We start from the raw sequence: 24,163 nt of genomic DNA on the forward strand, positions 1-24,163 counted from the left end.
AAATGAGGATTGACCTTTAAAGCTAAATAAAGTGGAGAGATTTCACACTTCTCTGTTAGAGGCTGGGGAGGGAAGTTCCTTTAGGAATGATGGCAGAACTGAGTTTTCCAAATTCCAGCTCAGCCAGTCTTGTTGGGAGATCACTTAAAATGGTATTTGTTCCCCATAAAAGTAGATATATTGCCTTGCATATAATGGTATGGTGCCTACTGTAGTCTCATCATATAATAGAGTGGGGAAAAAAACCCCAAACAATTATGACAACAGGTTTGGGAAACCTGACCAGTACTTTTAAGCCATTGTCTCATGGTGCAAGGAAGACCTTTTGTAGTGAGGCAAGATGGCACTGGAAAATGCAGGTGGATTTTTTCTTCACTGGAACTGTGAGTGAAGTATCAGCCCTTTTAAACCAAAGCACGTTTGCTACGGACATCAGTGTCTCTTGTTTTCTGCCACCTATCTCAAGATTGGTGAGAGTCTTTAATTCGGTGTTCGGTTTGGTTTTTTTTTTTAAAGTCTATTTTCTCTCTGAACTAGAGTGCTTTTCAGGAGAAATAGAGAGAAATTTTGTAGTCTCTGTTCAGCAGGAGATTGTAGATGACCTTAACAGTCCTGTCTGGCCTTTAAATGTGAGGCACTCCTGAAGATATGATTTGCCTCTTTCAAAAATACTTTGAGTGACTGAGGAAGTAGTACTTCCAACTGAACATAAGTTTTTATGACGACCTATGTTTACTTTAGAGGTAAAAATTTATTGTCTGGTCTTGCACTAGTAAAATACTTGGAAGGCCTTGAGAGCACTGTAACAGCAAACAGAGCATTCACAATTTCCCTGATGGGCCAATTTTACTAATAGCAGACATTTGGTGAAAAGAACCTCTGATGTACCAGCTAGATTCCAGATGACAACATTAGTGCACCTGCAGGTTTTAATTGGTGCAAAAAAGGGGAGAATGTGAGGTACCAATTACTCTCTCAAAGCCCGAGAATCAAGGATGTTTTTGGCAAGGAGGCTTCTAATTCCAGCATAAAATTGCACACAGCATGGAATAAACAGGGCCTGCATTATTTATCAGGCATTAGGCAATTTTTGACTTGTAAAACTTTGAGAAGCTGAGAGAGAGGAGTCTTTGACACTGGACCCACTGCAAAGTTAATTATAAGTGATATGTCTGTGTTGCAGATTTAAGGATGTACAAGCACAGTGAAACATGGTAATTAAATACCAGCTCCCAATTCTGGGAGTAATCTAAATATGGCAGTAATTGGGTAGTTGAAAAGAATGCATTGATGAGAAGATGATTATTACATGCTAGAAAATCTCCCTGGTAATTTTAATCTTCTAAAATGAGCTGCACAAAATTCAGCTAATCTTTAACTTATATTTTCCAGCATGAGAAGAGCCTGGTGGGCTGGAGACAAATGCAGATGACATTTCTTGCCTTATTCTAATAAACAGTTTTTATAAAAAGCTGTGAATGACATCACAGAGAGTCCTAAGAACTTAATAGTGTAAGAATGTCATTCATAGATATTAAGAGTATCTGGTCATCATGTCAAGGGGAAAAGACTCACACTGATAAGTCCTTTTTGTTGAGATTTGTCTTAAATGCCAAGATTTTCTGCCTGTGGGAATGAGGTGAGACTTTGCAATGAGAACTTCAGTTCCTCACAGAGAAGTTTGCATGACAAAATGGAGGGAACAGCCAGGACCTCTGGCTTTTATTTTTGGATGAACAGGAATGGACTTTGTAGACTATGGCCCTCACTGGTTCCTGCTTGCTTGCTGTGGTGGCGAACAGCCGGGCTGAAGGCCAGGCGGAGCTTGCCAGTTTACCCGGTGGATGTGAACAGTTCAGCAGCCTGTGGTTGGCTTTGGTAAAAAGTTACTGGAAGTCTTTTTACCATATCTTCAGGCCATGTTTCACCATTAGGAGTGTAGCACCTGGCTTTTACTGTAGGATGTAAACAAGAGCCTGTTAGGGAATGGAAAGTTTAGGAAAAAAAAATTGGGAGGGAGGTAAGTATCCCATGTTTAGTGCAAGGGCTGAAGTACTGTGTTTGTACTTGTTTTACCATATGCTCATTATCCTCTTTCCTGTAACCTGCTGTACTGTCAGTGTTCCTCTCTGGTTGGGAGGGCCCTGCAGAACTAGTGTGGATAAAATAGTTCCCAGTGTTTCTTTTCAACAATGGTGATGTTATCTGAGGTTAAACTGGGGGGAGGCAGATAAGACCTCCATCTCTTCATCCCTTCTGACATTTCTATGAAAGAACTGCATGTACCAAATGCTGTTGTGCATTGAGTACTTGATTTCCTCAAAGGATGCATTCAGCTTGCTAATGAGATGGGAATGTCACCGTTTTCATGTTGTAGAAACAAGAATGTTCTGGGCTGGCTGAATGAACTAAGTGGCCTCTGCACCTCTGGAAAAATCAAGCATAGCACCTGACTCAAAAAACCCTGTTGGAACTCCTTATGCGTTGGTGGTTGCCCTCCTTCCTGCATCCCAGCTGTAGTAAGAGATCAGCCATGCAGGCAAAATGTTAAGCCTGAGCAACTTCAGGGCCAAAGTTTTAACAGTGAAACCCCATCAGCAGTGTTGAAAATAACATAAAAGCAGTGAAAGTTACCTTTGCTTTTCAGAGGCCAGAACTTACCAACAAGTGGGGTCCTGAGGTGTCACTCTGAGGCACCTGGAGTGTGAAGTTAAGTATCAAGCTGCTTAGGTCTTTCAGGAATAAAGATATGACTCAAAACCTTTATGTGTATGTAGGCATTGGTGCTGAGAACAGTATTCCTATGGACTTGGTGCCTTTTGGTGCTATGCAACAGCTGTTTGGAGCAGCTCACTGTTGAAATTAGGTCTTGTGTACAGGTTAGGTTCCTATTTGTTAGCTTTCTGTTCATCAGAGCCTTGCATGCATTTTCTGTCATGTGCAGAGTAACTGGGTGTATCTCTACCTCATGCAAAAATGGAGGAGGCCCAATATATGTTTAATCAATACAGCCTCATACCTAGTTGCAGGTTTTGTTTCTACCCATCATGTCTGATTATTCAGTAGGATTGGCTCATATTTATAACCACTGCATATAGCAGTAGTCTTATTAATATAAGAGCAGACTGTCTCCAAAAATGGAGAAATGCAATGTGGGAAAGTTGTGCTCATTTTAATTTTTTTTTTCTGTCTTTGCTATGCTTGTTAGCAGTCGCTCTTGGGTTTTTTCAACCCACTAAGCTAAAATAACAACTTTAATGCAAAATAAAAACTCTGTAGGACATGGCTACAAAGTTTTTGAATCTTACCTTGACTCCTCCTTTGCCCCGCTTGCACACTGTGCCTCAACAAATGAGTTGGAACCTGCCTTTTCTGGCAGCCACCCTGTGCAGCAGGAGGCTGGACTTCATGGCACACTGCTGTCCCCAAGGAGTTATGCTCCAGGGGCCGGTGGCTTGAACTAAGTCAGGAACTGTGAGGCAGCAACTTTATTTTAGGATGCAGTACCAGAGACCATGGCGATGGTAGTCTTGCAGAAGTTGTGGTGCAGGAGAAAGGTGGTGTCACTGGGCCTCAATCTGTGTATCAAGCAGATACAGTGGCTTGCTATTGAAAGGATTTCTGCACCTATTTCCTGATCTGGTTTAGTATGCTTGAGTTGGAATTACTTATTTTTGATGGAAATTAATTCAAATTTAAAGATGTGAAAATTGGAAGCCTAAGTGAGGCTAAGTGAATATGGGAGAGTTCTTACTGCTTTCCACAGCCCCCTGTTTGCCCTGCCTCCATGCAGGAAGACAAAGCTGTGATGGTTTGTCCTGCGGACTGCCATGCAAAAGCCCCCAAGGCAGAAATAGGGCTGGTGGCTGTTAGTAAGACCCTCCACAACATACAGCCTTCATTTGTAATGAAGCTTAATGAACAGGGTGGTGGGACAAGAGTCATTATCTGCCAGAAGTGGTCAGAAGGGAGCAGCTGAATTCAATTTCCTATTCCACATCACATCTGGATGCTAGAGGAGACAGTAGTAGGGCCTGAACTGCACTGATGACCATGTGTCTCAGAGGGCTGTACATGAATACTCTGCTTTTGCCCTTGAGAACATGGGCAGAATTTTTCCTAGGTTGTGTTGACCTTTATAAATAATCAATTCACCAAGATCCAAAGTGAAATAAAACCAACAGATTTCTTAATTTTGTAAGGCAGAAAGCAAGTGCAAACAATTCCAAATGGAAAAGAAGACCCAAAAACTGCTGTCACACAAAACGTACTTGAATCATTTTATTTTCACTCGGTGTTATTTAGTTCTACTACTCAGATCTCAAGTGTGGCACAGTAGGAAGATCAGAATGCAACTGAGTATTGCCTAACAGTAATGAGACTTAGCTACAGCATCTCTTGTTAAGTCGTTCTTGTTAATTGGGACAAGACAGCCTAGCTGCACATCATTGTGTTGAGATTTAGAAACAATCTATGGTAGTTACAGTAAAAAGGAACAGCAAGACGCTGATAGCTGCAATTTTTTTTAATTAAAAAAAAAAAAAGAGAACACACCCGTGTGTGTTTAGACTCTGTAGTACAGTAAGGATTTGTTGTAACATTTTGCCTTCCAAAGTAGTCATGCATTCCTGTAAATCAGTGTTTCTCAAACCTTGTGAAAGCGTGGCCTTCCTTTTTGCATCATCTGTCTTTATGGCCCTATAAAATTAGCAGCAGCTCAGTTTCTATGGGGCAGGGAAATGAGAAGGTTCTGTAATTACTGGCTACAAGTGTTTATGGACACTGAGCTGTGTCCAGCAATTAAAGGCATTTAACTGTTCCCTTCCTAACACAAACACTTTCAGACAATAATTACAGCCTGCTTTGCACTTTCCTGTCCTCCTCAAGGATTCCCCTGGGCCCTTTTACAACTCCTAAGGGTACTGTTGCTTGGAATTTGAGAAACACTGCTGTAAATCAAACAGGAACACGAGATAATACCTAATTTATGCAAAGCTGCTTTGCAAATAAGGTGCACCATATGCTTTGAAGACTTTCCATGCACTGGATACTTTCTTTTCTTACACTTCACTTTTGTTAATTTGTGTAGCATGGCTCGTTCACACAGTATTTCATATGGCTGCATGCAGTATATATGTCTGTGATGCTATGTTGCTATTCATCATTAGCACCTGCATAACATGTTAAAGAAAAATAAGAGACTTGCTGTTGGAAAAAAAAATCAGATTTAGCTCTAATGTTACAGCACATTGTACTGTCCTTTTCTGTATTCCTTGCTTCTGTTCATAGTTGCCTTTTGCTATATGTTACATATCAAATTTCAGTTAGTTTGCATGCAATCAGCTGTTTAGTTATGACAGGAAAGAGATGTCTTGTGTGCTTTTCACTGAGTTGTATTAATATTTCCTACTGTATTCATTTGTGATTCTAACCGTTCCAGGGGAAGGAACGTTAAACTGGTTGTATTCGTTGTTCTAGGATTTACAAGAACCTGAGATGAAGTGGCACTGTGTGTTTTTTAGGATATCTTCCAACCCTACCCATGCGAAGGCCATTAGCTGAAGAGCATCTGCCCTGTAGTATTCTTGTGTAGAAGTTAGAAAAATAAACATTTGAAGGTTGCTTATTACATTTGAAAGAACCTAAACCCGTGTGCAGCTTCCTGACCTAACTCTGTCTTTATTTAATCCTAAGAAGCGCTTGGCCCTTCTGCTAGGAATGCTCCCTACTGCTCCTCAGACAGGCTTTGCTGAGAAGCAGTGTCTTCCAGGGCCATATCTTCTTGGCTGGCCCTTCTGCACTCCAGGTTCCCACTCATGAATACGGCATGGACCGGACCTGCCTCTCGCTGTGGTCTGGGTTCTGCAGCATCGGTTGCTTCACAGGTCTCAGCGTGTTGCTGGGAAGAAAGAAAGAAAAAATCAACTAGTTTAGGAAATTTCTAAGTAACACTTCAGCTATTTTTTGAAGTGACAGGTGAAAAAAAAAGTTAAAAATTGATGTAGGAATGTCATTCTGTGAAACTCCATGGGATTCTTAACATGCATTATTCACAAGGGACTTCTGAAGAGGTACTTGTCACACTTTGTGTAACGCATAAATTTGGAAGGAAAAGCAGACCAGGAGCTAGAGGTTTAGTACCACAGATGTACGTGTATAGAGAGCTGTAAAATAATTTGGATTGAAAAGGACTTCTGGAGGTCATCCAGTCCAAACTGCTGCTCCAAGCAGGGCTGACTTCTAAGTTGTTAAATTGGGTTGCTCTGGGGCTTGCTTTATACACCAGATTTTAAATCCAACTTACAAAGAAACCTTTTCATCAAAACTTGAATGCAATTATCAGTCTGAAAACGTTAAGCACAGTGCCACCCCACTGTAAGGAGTCCATTGGTATAAAAGCATTCCAGAACTGTGCTGTGCTAACATTTAAGTAAAACACTTCCTCATTACTGCTTTGAATCAAACAGGCACCTGGACTCTGAGCAGTTACTCTGGCCAGGATTCACCTCATCTAAATTTAGCCGTGTAACCTTAGTGTGTCATTTAGGCTGCCAGTGGTTGGCAGAGAGATACGAGTCTCCCAGGGGAAAATTTGTTCCTAATAGCTCTTAAGGATGAAGTGGATTGGCCTCTCCATTGAATACAGAAGCCTCAACGACAATCTAGTGAGACTTCATTCCCAAATTTTAGATGGCTTAAAGTAAGATAAGGTGAATCCTACAATTAATACTTAGTATTGCAGACTTGGCTGAGTTCTTGCAAATTAGGCCATAAACTCTTGAGAGCCAGAATTATGCTTTGTCATTTGATATGTTCAGCTGCATGTGTAGAAATACTATTAATGCTTATTACAGTAACAAAGCAGGATTGGACCCAGATGAATGATGTTAGTCAACTCCTGTAGAAGTTCATGGAAAAACTCTAGGAAAACTGTACCATACATGGTATTTTTGGGTTGAGAGCAAAGTACACACAGGCTAAGGAGCTTTTTTCACTTGAGGTTTGGAGAATTATTTGGAAACTAGGGAAGTTATACACAGTTCAGAATGATAGTAACAGAAAAGTGAGTTGGACTTGGATATCCACAGTCTTCCCTTTTACCAGTTTGGTTTTCATTTTGATAGGCCAAATGTGAGTGTCTAATTGTGTTGTCTAGTCACAGTCACCCTTCATTCTCTAGCTCATCTTCTCATGTTTCTGCTCTCTGGTGCTCAGGTCAAATTTTCAAAGTTCAGGACAGCAACTGATGTCAGCCAAAGTTAAATGAATATACTTACACAGACAGTAAAAGGATAATACTACTATGTGCACTGAATTTTCCAGGGAAGATGGGAATCGAACTGGGAGCCTACTGGGAAGAAGTCTGGAAGTTCTTTGTGTGTACTGTTTAATCACAGGGCATGCAGGTTTCCTTTGGTAAATAGTTCCTACAGAATTCCTTTCAGCAACAAGGTTTCAGGTCCTGGATTGAATTTCTGGTCAGAGAGGGGGACAAGAACAAGTGTCGTGTTCAGGGGGAACCGTTGTTCTTCCTACAAATAATTTTAATTCCTGCATAAGCAGGAAAAGAAGGAGCTATTTAGTCTGCTTATGATGGTACTCAGCGCTTGGGCTGCAGAACATGGAGATTTAAGTCCCTGGTTTGAGTGAAAGAAAGGGACTTTGCCGCAGTTTGCAATTTCAGGTGTGTGAGTAACAGCCAACCTGTCATTTACTTACAAATACGCTCACTCTCATATACACACTAATATGAAACAGTCTCATTTTCGTTGTGATGCAGCAAAATCCAAAACAAATACCAAAATCCTAACATTGTTTTGGAAAAAACTATTTTCTGACCAGTGAGAAGGAAGAAACCAAATAGTGGTGAGGACAGTTGAAGAACAGGATGGCAGAGCAGTACAGGAGCTCACGCTTAGGGCCGCTGTTTTGGCTTCAGCCTTACCCGAGCTGCCTGACTTGCTGCTCTAGCAGAAGGACCCATGGCAATATTCATACTGCTGGATGACTGGGTGTCACTGGTGTTACCTCCATCTGCAGCTGAGAGCCCAGAAATCACCAAAGCACTTGAAAAACTTCTCTTGCCGAACAGCAGGCTGAGAGTTGAGCTGGTGGAAGAGGCCAGACTGGACCGGAGCATTGCTGCTGCTCGGTCCTGCACAGTCAGCTGGCCAGCAACAGGAACAGCAGGGGACTGGGAAAACACAGATGTTGCTGAATTGTGGAATGACAGCTGACTACTAGAAAGCCTTTGGGCAATTTCGTGAGCAGATGTAGATGTTTGGATGAAAGGCTGGCGGCTTTCTGCAATTGGTCCAGAGTGACTTGAAGCTGGGGGCCTTTGGTTTAAAGCAGTGTGGGCCTGGACAGACTGACTCCTGGGTTTTCTCCTGCCTGTAAAAGAAAGATTAATATAGTTAAGTAAGTGGCATTCTGATGGACTCCATGCTATTGACAGTGTCCCATGTGTACATATTACTGTTGGCATATTACCACTAGTTTACCAGCACAAGAATCTCAAGAACAGGAGTAACATACTGCCAAATCTATGAATCTTTGTGTTTTCCACTACAGGGGTTCAGAGTTTTGGTCAGAATAGCCCTAGTGGTTCTGTACTGCGTCAAAAGAGAGGGAAATGAGAAAAGACCCCAGGGAAAGTACTCTAATGACAGGCTCACACCTATTCTGCCACATACATTTTAATAAGCCCAGTGAATGATTATGCATAGCTTTGCTGTACCTGCTCCCTTTTGACAACCACACTAATGCTGAATATCTACCTTAAATGGCTTGGTGTAATTAAATGCAACAATAAAACCAAAAAATTAAAACAATGCCACATTAAAAAGAATTATTCCTGCATATGGGGAGAGAGAATTTGAGAATTCAAGTGGAAGAATACAGCATTCAAGCCATAAGACAGTTTTTAAGACTCTTATCTGAGTTCCAAAAGAGATATTTACAGTACACCACAGATTGAAAAGACATGAATGCTTCTAGTTAGGGTAGACTATTGGAGGTCTGAATGAGACCCACCTAAGACTCTTGTCCCATTCTATGAAGCATCTCAATGCAACCACTACTGGATAGAGAGTAGATTAGCTATGCTATTCTGACATGCTCAGACAAATTCTTCCTGTGCATATACATCCCCATAGTTAACATTTATATCAACACCTTATGTCATTCAGGCAAATAATTTCTGCATTTCTTATGCTAGTATATTTAAATAGCCATAGAATGAAAAATCATAAAATACTGGCCAGTGAACCCACCAGATACCTGCCTGTACCCAGGCATTCTGCAAATGGCAGGCAGCGGGCTGGCATGTGCCACAGGCCCCAGAAGAGTTTACTGTTTCTGCAGACAGGCTCTAACCCAGGCTTACACAGCAAATACCCCGTCACGTGAGTGCCTGCTTGGCTTTTTTGCTTTCCAGAAAACTCCAAACATTAACACAAGCTCGCATTTTGGTTTCCTAGCTATAGTTGTGGGGTAGGGAGTTGATGCCAGAATATCTGTTGAGAGCCATCAACACAGAAACAAGTTTTTCTGGCAGGCATTTCCAGGCTGTTGATAATATTTCTTTTTTTGCTTTGGTTTTCCCCAATACTCGAACTTCTCCAAACACTGAATTTTTGCTGGCATAAAGGAATATAAATCTCACACTATCTTCTAGAAACATGACTGCTGAATTTGTACAGGTTCAGCAATGCAGAATTTCATATCCCAGCTATTTACAGCATATAGCTGAAATACGCTGTTTTACTTCCACAGACCTCCTTTCCAGAGGCTGGTATCGTTATCCCCATTTTTCAGATGCTGAAGCAAAGAGAATTTAGGTAACTTGGCATGGAGTCAGATAAGCAGAGCTGGGCTACACGTAACTGGAGCTCTTTAGCTGGACTAAAACCTAGTTGGTTTGGCAAGTATTGAACACTTTCACACCTCATTTACAATGTATCTTTAGTTCTACTTTTATACTACAACCAATAAAATAGTAATTTTCCTAAGATGGCATGGAAAGCAGCGTTCTCTGTAATAAGAGCCCCAAGATCTCTGCTTGAGAGCAATGGGACAGATGCACATGGCTCTTGGAAGTGCCTGGACAATGGTTTCAGGCACATGATGTGATCCTTGGGGTGGTCCTGTGCAGAGCTAGGAGCTGGACTTTGATAGTCCTTGTGGATCACTTCCAACTCCAGATATTCTATGATCCTATGGCTCCTGTGTACCACATTGCCAGTGTCCTCTGCCCTTCACCTGTGATCAACAAGGGGGGGCCGTGCACTGTGATGGGGGTCAGGCCTGGCTGCCATGCTGGCAGCTGGTCTCCGCAGGGATTCAGGTTCTTCAAACCCTGGGGTTTGGTTTAAGTGCTTTGGTTTCTACATCTGAAGGTTATTTTAATATGTTACCTTTTTTAAATAAAAAGAACAGACTGGAATTAAGAACAGAGGGGCTGTGGTGTGTTAGTTTGTGCAGGGGCTAACATGGCCCAACATCTGTTTGTGATTTAAACTGCCAAGCTGACCCCTCTCCAAAAGTATTCTATATTCATCCCAAAGGCAGTGGTTACAGCATTGGACAGGAGACCACCCGCATCTACACATAAATAACCCTGTCCCTGAAAACACTTAGGAAAAACAAAGGCTGTTTTATAAACTGCATCATGAAATAAAGACACTTTGGGGGAGAACCCCACACACTTCCAGTGCTCCTGATTTTGGTCGCACTTTTATAAAGGGCTTTCATTGCATATTGCAGACTCAGTGGCACCAGGCTGCAAACCCAAATATGAAATATGAAAAAATTAGATGCACTTGATTCATAGATTATGAGTCTAGAAGGAATTGCTGTGATCATCTAGTCTGCTCTCCTATATAGCATGGGCCACAGAACTTCCTGGAATTAATTCCTGTGTGGTATTACTAATTACTACTGTGATTTTTAAAAATGCATCCAGTATCTCCAGTCATGGAGAATTCACCTTAATCCTTAGTCACTTGTTTCACTGTTTATTTACTCTCTCAGTATTAAAAATGTGCTCTCGATCTCAAATCTGAATTTGTTTAGCTTTGTTATATCCAAGTCTGCTCAAATCGATGGTCTTTAGTCACCTTTCATTGCCCAGGTAAGTACTTACAGACTATGATCAAGGCATCTCTTACAATACCAATTGTTTGAAAGCAATGAATCTTTCACTACAGGACTTATTTCCCCGATCTTTGATCATTTTTTGGCTCTTCTTTGAAGTGCTTCCAAACTAAATTAGGGCACTAGAACTGTGCGAGGTAGGCCAACACTGTCCTGGATGAAAGTCAGACTGACAGACATGCACTATGCAGATCACCCTAGTCATTCTGGTTTTTAACAGGCATAGCATAAGTTCTTTCCCAGTGCTCTGGTATTGCCTTAGTGTCCTGATGCTTACTGAAGATCGAATACACCTTGCTTTTCAACCAGCTCTCTTAAAAACCTTCTTGAATTAGTCACTTGGATTTGCTCAATTAAGCTCTGATAGCCACTATTTCATGTTCTTTGTAGCTTTTAGGATGGATGGAACTGTTTAATGATCAGATCATAGAAATAGATTATCTGCATTTTTCCTAATATAAACCAGAAATTTTTTTTTTAATTTCTACAGATTGGCAACTCTACTTTTCTATATAGTGACAGATAAGGACCACCGTTAGGATTTCTTTTGCTTCTTAATACTCTTTAAAAATAAACAGCCACAAACTCACTTTAATCTTTTTGTCCCTAATGGTCCTGGCCAAAACCAACTTCCTTCATTCTCTGTAACCAGTATCTCAGGATTGAATACGGATTTGCATTTGCTATTTTCCACTTCTTTTCATATGTTGTGCGTTTCATCATTTTACCCAAAACCAGGTTGCTTTTCTTAACCAAGTGTGACTTTCTCTCTTGATAGTGGTTTTCTGGGCACCCAATATGTTATTTTAGACAACTCACAATTAACTTACTTTATTGTGCTCAGGATCATTATTTCACAATTAAGGTTGCTACTCTGATTATTGTGGTGTCAAGTTATGAGTATGCACATGGGGATTCCTCTAGCATTAGACTCAATTAAAAGCAGCAGTTATTGTATTCTTGTAATATGATTTATATTCAGGGTAAGATTTTTTCCACTTCTGTCCATTATCTTTAATGATAGGTCAAAATAATCTAATGGGAGACAAAGAAGTGTCATACCCCTCTAGTTCTCTGCTTTAATTTATACAGTACTGCCACAAACTTGTTGAAAGGTAGAGTTAATTGGCTTTACATTACAAGTCCTGATCCCACAGTGGTAGATCTCAGAGTGACTCACTGCCAAACTTAGAATCATAGAATTACTTGAGTTGGATGTGACCTTAAAGATCATCAAGTTCCAAACCCCCTGCTGTGGACAAAGACACCTCTCACCAGACCAGTTTGCTGAAAGCCCCATTCTGGCCTTGAATACTTCCAGGAGTAGGACATCCGCAACTTCTCTGGGCAACCTGTTCCACTGCCTCACCACCCTCACAGTAAAGATTTTTTTTCCTAATATCCAGTCTAAACCTACTCTCTGTTTAAAGCCATTCCCCCTTGTCCTGTCACTACATGCCCTTGTAAAAAGTCTCTCTCCATCTTTCTTGTGGGCTTCCTTCAGGTACTGGAAGGCCACAGTTAGGTCACCCTGAAGCCTTCCTTCCTCCAGGCTAAACAAACCCAATTCTCTTCACCTTTCCTCACAGGAGAGGTGCTCCCTCCCTCTGATCATCTTAGTGGACCTCCTGTGGACCTGCTGCAAAGGGTCAATGTCTTTTCTGTACTGGGGACCCCAGAGCAGGATGCAGCACTCCAGGTGACATCTCACCAGAGCAGAGGGGCAGAATCACCTCCCTCAATCTTCTGGCTGTGTTCCTTTTGATGCAGCCCAGGACACAATTGGCTTTCTGGGCTGCAAGTGCACATTGCTGGCTCATGTCCAGCCTCTCATCCACCAGCACCCCCCAAATCCTTCTTCGCAGGCTACTCTCGATCTGTCCATCCCCCAGCCCATATTGATACCAGGACCTTGCACTTGGTCTTGTTAAAACTCATGGGATTCCCACGGGCCCACTTCTCAAGCTTGTCCAGGTCCCTCTGGATGGCATCTCGTCCCTCAGGTGCATCAACCACACCAATCAGCTTGGTGTCACCTGCAGATTTGCTGAGGGTGCACTCAATCTCTTTGTCTGTGTCATTAATAAAGATATTAAATAACACTGGGCCCAGTACGGACCCCTAAGGGACACCACTTGTCAGTGATGTCCATCGGGACTGTGAGCCATTGACCACTACCCTCTGGATGTGACAGTCCAACCAATTCCTTATCCTTACTACTCAACATACATGTGCAATGTCAAGGCCAGTAGTTCTACCCTGTGAATATCTCTGAAGTACTTTTGAATCCATAATTTGAGAAGGGCTCAGCTGTTCACTGACAGAATCATTGGCAGCATTTAATTTTCTCTTGGTAACTACTGTATAGACATAAGAAGCTATTTTCCATTTGTTTGTTCTCTGCATGTGCTGATGAACAGCCAAACCAATTCCTCAAATAAATTGTCATGGTCCTTCCAAGATAATTAAGATTGTTGTATACTTTCATTCTGCTATTCCCAGCCAACGGTAAGCAGAGGTTCGCTGTGATGAGGGTTCCCTGCATCTCTCATGTACACTCTCTCCCATCTGCATTTCTCTTTCTGGCATTCTTAATGGCACCTGCTAGTCCAAAAATTATACATAATGGACTTTTGACGGGAAGCTTTGGTGAATCACAGTTATCTTACACTGTCCCAGTAGATACCTGGAACAGTATCAGGAAGCCATCTCCTACATGTTCTTGGTCATCAGAAAAGACAGAGTTGTGATAGTTTGAGCCACAATCTCAAACCATGACAAAAGTGCTCTCTTACTGAAATTAGTTTTCCACTGGATTTGAGCATGCCCCTGAGACATCTGCCTATGCAGCCCATCAGGAGAAAGATACAGAAAAAGCCAAGTAAACTGCACACATACCTGCCCGCTGGTGCACCTCTTGAGATGAAGCTTGTAACTGAGGGGTTCCATCTCTCGTGGGTTGCGAGCTACTGCTCTGGCTTGAATTGCCTGTGGAATGGTTGCCAGATGTAGACCCCCCTCCACTATCCACCTCTTCAACGTTACCCCTCTCGTGGTGAGCTGCTGCATGGCAGTCCTTCCGCATTCTGTTTGCAGGAACAAACGCATGGTCAGCCACTTGTTACATGTGAAAATTTGTCACCAGTGTTAGGTGCCCTCAAAAATGTGTAATTGTTCTCTCTTATGCCAGTGCAGTCTTCTGACATTTTATGAGATGACAAAGATGATGATGTGGTAAGCTTACCTGGAACAAAATTGTATATGACACAAACCAGATTTTTCCTTGTCTGTGCTAGATCAACTTCTGCATGAAGTAACCAAGTAGCAAAGAGAAATGGGCTGGAGGGAGCTTGAAGGGATGAGCTGGGTGGGAAACTAACATAGTAAGCCAGGAGATTTAATCTTGACATTTTAACGCAGGTCTTAGCATGCGAGCTGGCTCCCATAGTCTCTCCGTGGTGCTCTGCCTTTCCTCAGCTCCAGTGGCAATAGGAGGAGTTACTGCTGTACCAAAAGTATATGTAGGAACAATGTGGCAGGTACTGATCATGCATGCTTAGGGGAAGTCAGGCAGTTTTGGTTGATAGCAAGTATGTTTTCAGATGTGTTTTGGTTAAGAACAATGACTAGGGGATGATTATGTATGCTGCCAAAGCTTTGGAGCATAACTCACCAGCATATTTACTTGTGTTCTGACATGTCAGAGTTATAGAAAAGATACCCTTATTTAGAAGGCATAAACAGTAAAATTCCAAGGAAAAAGGGAAATGTCTGTAGTGCTAAGTGATTTGAATGAATCTTGCTGAACGTGTAGAAAGCTTTGCCGCGAATGAGTTAATGAATTTTCTTTCTGCTCTATCTGCAGTACAATTTTGTTACATTTTCAGTTATTTGCAATTCATTTTTTGCTTATAGATAACAATACAGAATTACTCTCTTTTAACAGAAAATACAGTGAAACCATGACCACAGGGTCTCTATTGGCATAGCCAAAATTTAACACCTACCTTAACCATTTGGATTTGAACCACTTTTTAATGTTGTCCAAACTGACAGGTCCCCCCCAAATGTTCCTCAGTTGGCTGTGTGTCCCAAGGTACGAGGTGGTTAAAGGGGAAACATACATTGGATATCCCAGTGGCTGATCACATGAAGAATTAATTAAGTTCCGCAAGACCTGTTTATTGTTCTGGATGCTTCCTCTCTCTGGGTTACGATTGCGTAAGAAAATCAGTTCCTGCTGCTGCCCAGCCCAAAGCCCTCTGACGCACTCCTTGTTGACCTACAGGCAGGTTAAAAACATGCGGATCATGGGAAAATATTTGCTACTTAAGATGCAGAACTACAGTATCCAGCTAGAATGGCAGTGGCTGTGTGTGCAAACACCTCATGTCTTTGCACCAACAGCTTTTATGAAGGTTTGCAGCTACTCCCTGCTAAAGCCTGGAATTTCAGATACACAAACATGTAGGTGCAAAATGGACGTCAACTGAAGAGAGCTCTTTCAGCCTCCAGTCCCTACTCTGATAACTACAATTGACCTCTCCTTTTGACCACATGACTCAGAAATAATATTAGTTACCACAGCCCTAAATTACCGCAATATTAAAAAGATGTTATATGTTGTACCTTGATCACCTTGAAGCTCAGGTAGCTTTTGTGGAGCATGATAACTTTATATTCATCTGCTCCTTCATCTACCACGTGTCTCAGGGTCAGCAGCTCCTCTCGGTTGGAGAGCACAGCGCTGCGCCAGGCTGGGTCCCCTTCGTGACAGATCACAACCTTTTCCTCAAAGGATTGGATTGCTTCATACAAAACTGCTGGGTCCTCGTACTCATCTGGGCAGGTGAACTGGTCCTGGTAGTACAGGAAAAAGTATCACAAAGTCAGGTATATCTGTGAACACACAGAAACTATAAACAATAAACAAAACCCTGTTTTTCAAACAGTTGCCAGCTGACCCCCCCCAGTGACTTGCCATTTGATAGCGTGTGTCTTTTGGCAGGTACAGCAATTAATTTAATGGTAATATAGAAAGGTATGATTTTTGCTTTACTGTAACCTGTTCTGGTCTCATGTCTTCACTGGACAAAAACACTCGGAGAATGCCAGCTTACCCACTTTTTTTTTATGAAGTGTGAAACCATGGGAGACAGAACTTTTGGGTAACCTGGAGGGAGATTGGAATCATTGGGGCATTCCACAGTTCTTGTGGAAATCCTTGTTTTTATTCACAAAATCCGCGAACAATAGCTGGGACTGAGAATCCATCAACAGATACCACAGTATTGTAACTTCAGCTGTCCCGCAGCACCATGGCCAGCGAAAAATTATTGTGTCAAAGTATCAGATCGGAATTCACAGCAGTTCAGTAACATTCAGAACAATTATAAATATAATTCATTATAAAGGCATATGATACTAAATCATAACATGCCAGAGCAAGAATAAAATCAACTCCATATTCTATAGGGCCTGACCTGAAATTAGCAATGAAATCAGCTATGAAATCAGTATAATAAATGTATTTCCTTTCAATCTAGAAACCATATTTATAGTATCTGTGCAAGTAAAACATAACAAGACTGTCAGTTTTGTTTTGATTAAAAAATGCAGGGTCAAGATCTCTTAAATGAATGGTTTCAAATGGGCAGCTAGGGGATACAGAAAAGAAGATCGAGTGAATGCAAAATAAATGCCAAGGTTTTCCATCTTGGTGAAGGTGTTTCTCAGAAAATGCAACAAGTACTCCATTTCCCTCCTTCCCCCCCCCCCCCTTCCTTTGGACAGTTGCTAAGTTTTCCTGCATTCTCCTATAAAACAGATACAATAGTAAAGTTAAAATAAATAAGTAAATAAATAAATATGCTACCTGGTGTAGCTTCAACGACATTCGGATTGCAGGGGCAACAACCTTATGCAAGAGATCCATGTCTGCAAAGACCCACTCATCTTTTGCTGCTATCCGAAAGTCACCTTTGAACAGTGCATGGAGCCCATAAAGAAAAGAGTCCAAGCTGTAAGAGAAAGGCAGCAGTCATTCCCAGAAGTCATTCCCATCTCACCAAACAGGATCTGTCAGCCCCAGCCACATGCTGACTTGTGTGGTGGCCAGTGACCCTCTGGCACAGGGTGAAAGCTTGTGGTGGGCATAAAGCATCACATATTTCTAATGAAAAAGCATTCCCTCGGGTAGGTGGTTTTCCTTCTGCTTGTGCTGTAAACGCAGCCACGAAATGAATGTGGCACCTAGAATGAAAGATGGCCTCAGGATGGGTGACTGAGTCACAGGGTGCCTCAGGGCGCTGCTTCTTTGCAGCTGTGCCAAAGAGACCAGGTCAAAGAGTGCCAGCTGCACTCTCTGTGCAGGCAGCACAAGCTGCTTCCCTATTTGAAAGTTTATTGATAAGTTCTGTTAGCAGTTCTTGTAAGGTGAAAAATCATAATTTTAAAAAAAGCTATAAAAAATATTTTCAGCAAGACTTTGCTGTGAAACTCAAACCTAAAAGTGAATATTAAAGCAGATGTACTGAGAATACAGTTTCAGGAACTGTGCAGCAAACCAGGTGAGACCACAAATCAAGCAACACGCATTTCATACTGAAACAACGAACCCTAAAGCAAATATGCACTAAGTTTCTTTTTTCCAGTCTAAGAAATGAGATGTAACCAGTTCTGCCAGACCTTGGATGATGGTTTGCCTGGACCTGAGACTTAAGCATGAAGTAAAAATTGAAGTAGTTGCTAGAAAATGGTTGCATGAGGGCTTTGTGAAGGGAAACAACCAGCCTTCAGCTCCAGTCTGCACCCCAAATTATGAGCTTCCCATGCCACCACCACAGCCACTTGTATAATGCCTGTAGCAGGGCTGCTGACCTAATGCTGCTCTGAAGAAGTGATCTCAAAATACAGGAAAACAAACCCATCTGTTAAAAACAGGAATCTCTTGCAAACCCACAGGACATAGTTTCATCTACCTGCCAAGATTTTAGTCAGTCTTACAACAGTTGCTTTTTTAGATTGTAAAGGCTCTGAGGAGAAGCTGCATTAAGATGTTAGTGGTTTTCATTACTGCCCAGCCATTCTCTTGAGAACACATAATCTTTCTACATAATTGAGCTTTCTTATTTTAGAATAAGAAAAAAATCTTTTAAATGTTTTCCCTGAGAGGGAGAAGAGAGATTGGGAGAATGCTTGGCCTATCTTCAGCTCAAAGGTATTCTTATTTTGCTCTTGGTGGGTGGCATGTTTTAGAAATTAAAATGGAAATATATATGTTGTTACCAGAAAAACAGCTGGATACCGGTTTTCTCTGCAAAAGCACCATGTAATACAAATCAACTAATCAGACCAAGGCCAGGGAGGAAGGCAGGGCTGCTGTTGCTGCTGGGAACATGAGGAGTACAGGGAAGCTCTTGTGAATTCTTAAACTGATTTGCATTTATTAGTACCAAGTTACATATTAAAACATGCCTATACGAGACAGGCACTTACACTCAGATCTCCAAAACATTCGAGCACTGATTTCAGTGGGAGTTATTATGTGTCTTTGAGGACTGGGTCCTGATCCCCACTGACTTTCAATCGACCATCTCCACAGTTCAGAAAATGATTATATACTCAAACCCTGCTTAATAACTAGGAAAGCCCTAGAATAAAACATTAAGGGGGAGGGAGGAAATGGTGAATGCAGCCATTGTGGTGAAATATGTGACTATCATCTCCTTTGAAAAGGCTACACATCAGGAAGAGTCCATTCACTTGCCCACCCGCTAAACAACATCAGCATACACAGCTCAATTCTTGCCTGGAAAAAACATTTCTGTACCTAAATATTCTTCCCAGGATGAAACTGTAAAAACTACCCTGAATTCTGCACCTAATGATGATCTATAGTATAGTATTTTCCCCATATAACCATCCCTATATTTGGTCTGAAAAATTGGCTGGGAGGAAGGGAGGAGCAGGCAAGAGAGAGAACTGATTTTTACATCATTAGAGGCTCTCAGCGCCAAATCTGAACACCAGAGCAGACAAAGAGTTTGCATTCACATCTAAGTGTCTTACAGGCATCAGCACATGCTAAACAGGCTGGTGTGAACAGCAGTATGTGCTGAAAGCACAGCCAGGACTAGGACAGCTGTGCAAACTGCAGCTGAGCATCAGCAGAGGGAGCAGAGGGAAGCACGTACAGCTCTCACTGGGCTTAGTTAGGGGAGGCTCATCCATTTCTCATCCCTCTGCATAAGTTCTCTACCCAGCATTTTTAAGAACAAACATGACTGCTACAAGGAGCAAATCAGTGGTAGGTTGAGAGTCAATTATTTAATGTATCATATTTTCCACCAGAGCAGTCTGGAGGAGATTGCTGTATTCACAAAACCACGGACATCTTTTATTCTCCTGCCAATCGTAATGAGGCTTTTGGGTACATTCTGGCTATAATGTGACACTATCTCAAGCCATTACTTCTGTAAAACACAGCTCTTAATCCATATAAGATACAGTTCTCGTTATTCTTCCCATTGTTAAGCTCTCTCCTGAAGACAGTAATGAGATTATAACAAATCTGTAAAGTCAACTGCTTTGATCTCAGGCCTGACTCAAGGTTGTTGCTGCCATCTTGGCCCACTTTTAACATACCTCAGTTAGTAATCTGCTGCAGTTACAGGCTCATTCAAAATATTTTAAAAACTAGTTAAGGTAACATCACATGTCAGAGAAACAACATTAATCTGTAAGAGACATAACTACTATTTCTGGCAACATTTCTAACCCTCTGAGCTAACAACCTGAAAAGCTGCTGTCACAACTGTGAGCTATTTTAGAACAAGACTAGTAGGTGCGTGGGAACTGTAGGCCCCTTGAATGTGCAGAAGAGAGGGGATTAAGCAGTGCCACAAATACCAGAGGGAGGGCAACAGTGCCAAAGCAAATACTCCCTCCTACTGCATGCCTTACACTGCTCCAAGATCTGAAACTATAAGCATTTAATGTAATCCTGAAAACAGTATGGATGAAGACTAATGAGCTGATGAATATCTCTGTGTGTATTTTGCACATCAAACCCCATCCTCTATCTGCAGTTTGTAGACCTTCTCCGATGTTAACTGTAGGTTTATTTAAGGAATAAAGAAACATGCACGTCTGAGAGCTGGCAATGACCTGAATGTTGCAGTTCACCTGAAATATTTTTAGTGGTAGCCCTTCTAATTTGATATTTTAGACAACAGTGGTTGTGAGCTGAGACTCAAACTTTAATTCCCTCTTGCCCTTCTCACCTCTGGCAGGCATCAAGCTGCACTGTCTGCTTGAACTCCTACTAGCAGTGCAGCATCACCAGAAACATTGTGGCACCATGTCCCACGTCCTCTATATCTTTCTCTCCCTGTAGATGCTGGGCAGTGCAATGGGATGCCCAAATGAGAAGGAGCAAGTGGGGGGAACTGTTTCCTTGGGCTTCAGCATAAGCAGTGGTTCCTCCAGGGAGAGGAATTCCTTGGAATGACTCTTTGTCCACACTGAGTGGTAAGACCCAGAGAGAGCTAAGGGAACCTGAGCAGCCGGGCTTGGTAATGTTGAAAGTATCTCATGAGAGATTTTTATATTTTCCAAATTTGAAATGGATACTAAACATTTATTTACTAGTAGATTTGGTGTCCGAATAGAATTATTCTGTAATTTTTTTACAAATACACACCTAAACATATCACTCATATTTGAATAAACAAATGGTAATGTCATGTCATTCTTCAAATTGCATTTTGTGCAAGATGCCTTCAAATGACAGTTTAAAAGAGCAAATGATTTGCATAGCAATGTTCTGCCTTCTTAATGAATGCATTTATTGTGTAATCTAGTGGTAATGTTAGGTTTCTACTGACATTTACATGAACAGGTACGCTGAATAATTATTTACATACATTATATAAGAGCATTTAAAATCTTGGTTTACACAGTGACATTTACTGATTAATAGATTAGACAAAATCATGTGTAAATGAGTGCAAATTGGTAGTTTACATACACAATGTAAACTTGACTCTCAATTCTGCAGTGCACAGCTCAGTGTAACATCACCCTACCTTTACTATTTCTGCACAGCAGTTGGATGACTGTCACTCCTCCAAGACACAGCAAGGACCTGACTTAGTCCAAAGAAAGTTTCCTACTACCTGCATAGTCATCCCTGAGAACAAAATATGAACTGCAGAGCACTGATTCTTGGCTAGTTTGCTCACACTGAACACCTGAAAAGCTTCATACAATGAGGAGGAGAAGAGTGCACCACCTATCTGGCCATTACATCTCAAACTCTAGCGATGCTTTGCAGACAGAACATGCTTTGCACACAGAATTAATAGAAAGTCCTGAGATGATGTTCAAGGTAATTCCTCAGTGCTTACCAGAGTAATCTACATCTGCGTTTTTGCAATCCAGCATTCGAGTGTGACAAAGTGTGTGTTAGGAGCCCTGACCTCTGACAAAATGGGCCAGCTCCCAACAGCCATACATTCATAGAATGGCCAAAATAGAAGGGACCTTAAAGATCATCTAGTTCCAACTCCCATACATGCAGGACATCCCCCTCATGCACACAGCTGGCTTTGGGTCTGCCTGCTCTGACCATTCCTGCAGAACAATAAAACCCTCTTTAGCACCAGCAGGCTCCAAAAAGGTCCCCAAAATATCATGACAACTTTTTAAGGAAGACTGTGAAGCATCACCTAAGGAATGGTTCTTCCAGCTTTTGAGGACCTTAAGTACTTCTCCACCATCTGACTGAATGCAGACCTGCAGCAGCCTGGGAGCTGCGGTGAGGACCAGCAATAATGCTCCCAATTACCCTGGGTGAGAGTTGCTGTATCTCTGTCAAACACAGGGAGAGGGGAGGGAAACCTAACTTCAGTTAGGTCTGAAGTTAATTCTTGGGAGCTAATTCTGGCCTCATCAGTGTTGCACATGTTGGACAAAGTGTCCTTCCCCTGGCATGCTGTATAATTGTATTCCTGTCAGAGTCTCACTGACTTACTGCTTCACTGTGTTTAAACCACTTGTGAAGAACTGTATGAAGCAATAAACACAGTAAGTAGGGTTAAAACTTCCCTCCATGCTTAAGTGACTGTATTTGGGGGATTTCTCTTGATAAAGGTCTTGATGTCAAGGGTAGCATACCCACCTTGCTCCTTAGTTAATAATTTCTACTAAATTGGTTTTGTATAGATATATACGTTCTCTAAGTCAAGAATAAATGTATTTCACCAAGCTAAAGTCATGTTTTGTAGCTGCAGCAATTTATAACTTCAATTGTGCTACTCAGATTCCTTTTCTATTTCTCCAAATCTTTCTTACAGTGGAAATGTATTAAAGGTAATTTAACCAGGTAGGGAAGTGACACAGTTTTTCCACAGTGAAACTTTTCTAGGGAAAGCTTTTGTGAAGTAGCACTGAAAAGATACTGACAGAAGGTTCCACTTAATCTCTTTTGTGTCACAAAATACATTTTAAAAATACAGTGATTCAATACTGCCCTGGAGCACTTGTTTAATAAAAAGAAAACCAGGACTTAATTAAAGATAGAGGATTATATAGAATAGATTCAGAAAAAGAGGGACAGAGCTGTTCACCTCCTATGACTACCCCATTTTTTGCCTTTCTACAGACCTTTTTTCCTCAAGAAAAATATTTTTAAGTATGGAGTGTCAACTCACCAAAAGATAGGAACTAATTCAGTTTATTGGTAATTTGCCAGATTTTCAAAAGACGTGGTATAAATGCCTCCTTATTGTTAAAATCTTTACAGAACACTTTGCAAATAATTATCCTCAACATCCATACTTTCCATGTTAAGCTCTGGAAAATCTCTGATTTATTATCCCTTTGCATTATCTGCTAATCATGTAAGCCAATACAAATAGGTGACATTGTTATTGTATCTGTACTAGTGCCAAAATATTGTAATGAAGATTTAAAGATCCAGTGGAAAGTACATGCAATGTGATGACAGTTTGAGGAAGCTTTTGTGATATTTTTAGATGCATTTCTAATATCGCTGTGACCTATCTATTGCACACCCTGATGAAAAATTACTTTAATCTTTTCTCAAACAAAAATCTTAAATGCACACAAACTTTTCCCCAACTCTAAAATCTGGATCATCAAGGAAAAAAAAAGGACAATTTTAGAAATATCAATGACTTACTAAACATCACACTGATTTGAGTGAATTGAAATGAAGGGAGAGGAAATGCAACCCAGAAGAAAACTACTACAGGAAGGGAATGTGCAAGGACTAGTAGAAAAGACACAACAAAAGGCACTTCAGAAAACAGAAATCAGCAGTGCACCAAGAAATAAGCCATGTGGACCACAAACATTTTGTGTGACTCTCTGAAAGAGGAAGACATAAAACAGAATGTTACATATGTCTCAACAGATAACAAAGCTAGAATGAATATTTAAAAGGACTGTTTTATCTTATAACAAAATGCATTCAAAATCACACATGCTGTCTTTGTTTGCTTGTTAGTAAGACAAATCCTCTCTAAGGAGCACGTTGATAGAGGTCTAGGTAGCTTTGCTCACAGTTCTGTGCCAACATAGCAAGGTCACTTAGAAACTGTTTATTCAACTTCTCTATGGTTACTAAACTCCTGTGAACACAGGGAGTTCAAATAAATCTAATAAAAATCTAAAATTAGGTGAGAAGTTAAACTTCATGAAAATTAGGATTATTACCTTGATAAAATGCCTTATCTATATAACAGCGTAAATTGTACTGTATAAAACCCAAGAAACTCACAAGTCCTAGTGAAAATGGAAGAATCCCTAAGGAAAATAAAAGATGAAGAAGATATCCAGAAACAGTCTTAACCAAACATATTTTAATTAATCAGACTTCCTAGGGAGAAGTGTTTTGAATGAATGAACAAATGAGTTAAGGTAGACTGTGAACAGACAAAGCTGTAGTCTCAAGAGATCCAAGGTTCTGCCTTCCTTAGTT

The 24,163-nt window shown here is 41.1% G+C and overlaps 1 protein-coding gene across 1 annotated transcript in view; it reads right to left on the minus strand.

Annotated features, from left to right (window-relative positions):
* Positions 1 to 4,268: 4,268 nt before the first annotated feature.
* The window catches only part of PCNX2 (pecanex 2), a 156,032-nt gene continuing 136,137 nt past the window's right edge, over positions 4,269 to 24,163 (minus strand). Inside the window, exons 29-34 of the mRNA XM_027657281.1 lie at positions 17,033 to 17,177; positions 15,787 to 16,017; positions 15,165 to 15,439; positions 14,056 to 14,243; positions 7,946 to 8,394; positions 4,269 to 5,899 (exon numbers count right to left, since the gene is read on the minus strand). Of these exons, the coding sequence (XP_027513082.1) occupies positions 5,726 to 5,899; positions 7,946 to 8,394; positions 14,056 to 14,243; positions 15,165 to 15,439; positions 15,787 to 16,017; positions 17,033 to 17,177 (1,462 nt within the window). The 3' untranslated portion in view covers positions 4,269 to 5,725. The remainder of the gene's footprint in view (positions 5,900 to 7,945; positions 8,395 to 14,055; positions 14,244 to 15,164; positions 15,440 to 15,786; positions 16,018 to 17,032; positions 17,178 to 24,163) is intronic.

Source organism: Corapipo altera, unplaced genomic scaffold (genome assembly GCF_003945725.1).
Source record: "Corapipo altera isolate COAL_440 unplaced genomic scaffold, ASM394572v1 2c, whole genome shotgun sequence".
In the NCBI taxonomy this organism is placed as follows: domain Eukaryota; kingdom Metazoa; phylum Chordata; class Aves; order Passeriformes; family Pipridae; genus Corapipo; species Corapipo altera.